General features: G+C 31.6%; 1 protein-coding gene across 1 annotated transcript; it reads left to right on the top strand.

Annotated features, from left to right (window-relative positions):
- Nucleotides 1-1,756: 1,756 nt before the first annotated feature.
- Nucleotides 1,757-2,239, top strand: LOC142322729 (uncharacterized). The gene has a single exon (XM_075361806.1). It carries the CDS (start codon nucleotides 1,757-1,759, stop codon nucleotides 2,237-2,239), a length of 483 nt encoding a protein of 160 aa, XP_075217921.1.
- The last annotated feature ends 2,645 nt before the right edge of the window (nucleotides 2,240-4,884 follow it).

Below are 4,884 nucleotides of genomic sequence, written 5' to 3'. Positions count from 1 at the left end.
TATATATATATATATATACTTATAATAAGTAACATATATATATGAAGAAAATATGAGATGTTTAAGAAGATTTAGAAAATTAAGTAGATCGATAAAATTCGAAATGAAAAAGCCTTAAGAGAAGAGCTAATTGGTCCATATATTAAGACTATCAGTTTAGTTACTTTGATAATAAAGGGATGAAAAGTAAAAACCGTATAGAGAAAAACAAACAAATAAGGAATACATAACCTATCATATGTACAAGAATGTAGGACGTAGTAAATAAGACGATTAGCAAAGAAAATAGAACGAGAAATAGTATAAAACCAATCAAGAAAAAGATAAAATAATTCTTCCAAAACCAGTTAAAAATATCTATCATTTCTGTGGGGAAGTAAGCGGTCAATCAATTTATTACAGAGGATTTTAAGATGATTCAATATATAATAATACAAAAATCTTAAAGAGTAGAAAAGAGAAAGGGTGATGGAAGGGAAAGAGAAGGATAGAGAGAATTCAATTTATTGATCGGGTAACTACAAACAACAAATTTTTAAAAAATAAAAATTTTAAAGTCGCATTTAACTATCAAAGATATTGCGTGTAACAAACCACAATTGATCATTATCACAAAATAAATAATAAAATAACTGTCTGGTTGATAATATTCAGTGTAGTTTCTAAATTAGATACTATTTGGTTCAATCCCCGACCAGAGTCTATTATTTTAAAGCATAATAATTTATTTATTTCGTGTTACCATTTAAAATTCCAATATTTTAATTTTTGAAATTAAAATATTAGAATTCGCTTAGGTTAGAAATAAAAGAAATGAAAAGAGGTAAAGCAGTGGGACCGGACGAAGTGCCCATAGAGCTGTGGAAATCTGTTGGAGCGATTGGCATCCTCTTTCTATGTATTTTGTTCAACAAAATTAAAAACGGAAGTTCGATGCCTGCTGCTTTTCGTCAGAGCTTCCTCTTGCCGTTCTTCAAAAGCAAAGGAGACTCCAGAAAATTCGGCAATTACAGATGTATAAAACTACTGTCGCACACTATGAAGCTTTGAGAAAGAGTCATTAACAACCGCCTGATGAAAATTGCACTGTCAAAAATTCACGTTAATCAATGTGGTTTTGTGCCTGGCAGATCAACAGTGGAGCAATTCAAGCTACGCGTATACTGGTGGAAAAGTTTAGAGACGCTGCTAGGAATTTGCATATGATATTCATAGACCTTGAGAAAGCTTTCGATCTAGTGCCGCGAGATTTGATATGGACGGCATTGAGAAGTCACAGTGTTCCAGAACGATATGTTGAAATCATTGTGGACATGTATCGCGATGCAACCACAAAGGTGAGATGCATGGCAGGAACATCAACGGCTTTTCATGTGAACATGAGGGTACACAAAGGCAGCGTGCTGAGCCCACTGCTCTTCAACATTGTTATTAATTATCTGACATCGCACATCATGGATGAATTGCTGCGGAGCGTACTTTTTGCTGACGATGTGGGTCTCGCGAGTGAAAGTGTTACGGTGCTACAGGATGTTTTCAATCGCTGGAAATGTGCACTTGAAAGTCACGGTCTGAAGATCAGTGAATCCAAAACGCAATATATGTTCTTGCCATTCAGCGACGCACAAGCACCATCGCCTGACATTATGATCAATGGTCGAGTTATGCCGAAGTGTGCAAGTTTTAAGTATCTTGGATCTATATTGAATCAAAGAGGCGGCTGTGAGCAAGATGTGAATCATCGAATCACCGTGGCATGGTTGAAGTGGCAGCAAATTTCGGCGTTCTTTGTGACAAGCGTATGCCTCCAAAACTTAAGGGCCGAATGTATACTACAGTGGTTAGACCCGCACTTACATATGGAGCAAAGTGTTGGACACGATACGAGCAGTTTGATCGAGATCTCACGACCGCAGAGATGAAAATGTGTCGAATGTCTCATGGTATGACTAAGTTGGACCACATCAGAAGCGAACGAATACGAGGCTCCCTTCAAATAAAAGAGTCAGTGGCGGAGAAAATCTCTCGAGAGCAAAACGATTGGTTCGAAAAGGTTGATTCTCAGCACCCTTCAAGTGCTACAAAAAAGATAATGGCTCTTGATATCCCGCCAGTCAAGAAACGAGGAAGACCGAAGAACGGTTGGTGTAGGCAGTTGGAAGATCGACGATTGAAACATGGCTTGACCCAGCAAGAGAAGAACTCCAGAATGACTCTCCGTTCAACGAGACCAAATTGAATTGAAATTTTACTGTTTTACTGCTTACCCTGGAGACTTTTGTCTCACAACAGGAATTATATATGTAATATTAGTCATTATGTATATTAATAAAGCAAGGAAGAAGAATTAGCTTAGGTTAGGTTATATCTACAACAATATACATATATATATCTACCTTACTGCAATAAAAGATAAGGTATAAAGAAGTAAAATATGATATGTGTCTGTTCCCATTTTGTCATTGCCTTATTTGCAATATACAAAAAAAAATTTCCAAGTCAATAAATTGAAACGGTAGAAAATATTAAAACGACTGAAAATTGGGAGTTCGGATTTTGAAAGAATATTTTTAATGGTACATTTCCAAACGTGTTTTTATGCAAGTCCTACTTATTTCGTAATATAGTACAAGGTGAATGGTGAACAACAGTTCATTCTATATATATATATATATATGTAAACTATATTGAAAATTAACTTAGGTAAAATTATTACAATCAATCCAAAAGCTTCATTACTAAATAAATGTAAATATCGAATACACAAATACTTTTTAACATAAAATATATATTTAACAATATACTGGAGTTTTAAAAGGAACACGAAATAAATAATTAAGTTAAAAAATAATAGACCCTTGTTGTGAATTGTATATATATTTAAATATATATATAAAATTTATTATATATAAATATATATTTAATCGTACATAATTCTTCTGAAAAAAGCTGACGATGATACTTTTGACATTTTTCAAAATTTGAGTAAAGCTTAAATTTTAACCACTAGACCGGAATTGAAATTGAAATTATACTAAAAATGTAATTTATTTTCTTGCCTGATAAGAAATAATTATAAATTTTTTCTTTATGATTGATCTGCTAAACCAAAAAACGAAAATTATTAAAATACCAATTCTTTCAACCTGTTTAAAATGTAGTATTCTATTTTAAGGTAAATAAAAAATTAAAAATATGTTTGCAAAGAGTTCAAAAGGCAATATATAAAATCATTTAAATAAAAATTATATTTTACTTTAATTACGAAATGGGTCGTCCTACGCGAAAGCACTAATCTTTGTTACTGCTATGACACTTGCAAAACGTTGACGTACAAGTCATTGTAGGTCAGTATTATTTTCCCTGAATGATATGATGATAATTATCATGATACTGTCATTCCTTGCAATTAACATAGTAAAAGTGCTCTTATAGTTTTACATGCTGGTACGCAATATATATTCAGTTCAGAGAAGTAAGAATGGGAAACCACGTATTGCTCAGATTTTGTTCAAGTAAAGTTGGCTTGGATACTTCTTAATCTTGAAACTGGCTATACTGTCTTCGTGAGTAACGTGTCCCGTGACAAATGACCTACAACGGTTAGGTTATATCTGCCATAAAAAAATACTCGTGTATATGTACATACTCTAATAAAAAATAAGGTATAAAGAGGTAAAAGATACAAAGTGCCTCTTCAAACTTTGTCTCTGCCTTACTTGCAGCAATATTAAAAAAAAATTCCAAGTAAATAATACGTAAAAATTCCAGAACAGAAATAATCCACACTAATAACAATTTATCATATTATTATAATGAATAGCATACAACAAAATAAATTAATATACTACTTAACATAAAAATTCTGTGTCAATAATACTGGGAATGTTTAAGAGAATGCTAAGGTAGTATAATTTTTTCTCTCTTTTTAGATTATGAATTTATTGTATTTTATTTTATTTGATTTCAAAGTAAATTTAAATAATTTTACATTCTGGTTCTGTGTATTTTTTTCTTTTAAGTCTATTTTATTTAACTTAATTTTTCAATTAAAATTTTTTATACTTTGTTTATTTTTATGTATCATGTTACAAAAATCATGTATTTTTGTTCATTTAAATACTGTATGTTTAATTAGTTCTTTTATTGATCATAATAATACAACTCGCAGCCAGCGCTCAAGGTTTTTTTTTGCTAGCTGCATCAAGGATAAATATAATGAATAAAATTGTATATATAATTTTCAATTGACAATAAAATAAAATAAAAAAGTAAAAGTTGAAACAGTAGAAAATAAAAAAATTTAAAATTGAAATTTGGGAAATTGGTTTTTGAAAAAAGCTCTCTCTCTTTCTCCCCTCCCCCTTTCACACTTTCTCTATATATATATATATATATATATATACTAGCATCCCAGTCGCGGCTTCGCCCGCTCTAAATGGTTACTTGCATTTTCTGTCACGGTCAATTTTTTTTTTTGTTTTATGTTTTTTTTTTAGTCAAGCAACCGAAGGCAGATGCAGCCAGTCGCGTCGCATATACAAAAACAGTGCCAATGGATGTGTATGTTGAGCTTCCGTGCTGTACACCGTCGTACCCCTTAAAAAATCGAAATAAAAAAAAATAAAAATATTTTTTAGAAATTAACAGGAGAGAATTTGAAAGCCCAAATTTATTCAATACCTCGTTTAGTACAGTCCGAAATGGGGAAAATTTGCAATCGTTTTTTAAACTTCTTTTACCTTTCTCCTCCCATTTTAAGATCGAATTTCAGAAAATCTCGAAATTGGTGTTAAGATATTCACAAGAAGATTACCCACACCAAAAATCAAGTTGATATCTTCCCTTGTTACCAGGAAATTAAAAAAGTAACAATTCTCATTG

This window comes from Lycorma delicatula, chromosome 4 (genome assembly GCF_047948215.1).
Source record: "Lycorma delicatula isolate Av1 chromosome 4, ASM4794821v1, whole genome shotgun sequence".
In the NCBI taxonomy this organism is placed as follows: Eukaryota; Metazoa; Arthropoda; class Insecta; order Hemiptera; family Fulgoridae; genus Lycorma; species Lycorma delicatula.
This window is presented reverse-complemented; position numbering and strand designations above follow the sequence as displayed.

Coding starts and splice junctions, on each gene's coding strand:
- LOC142322729 (XM_075361806.1), top strand. CDS start 1,757: ATGGTTGAAGTGGCAGCAAATTTCGGCGTTCTTTGTGACAAGCGTATG.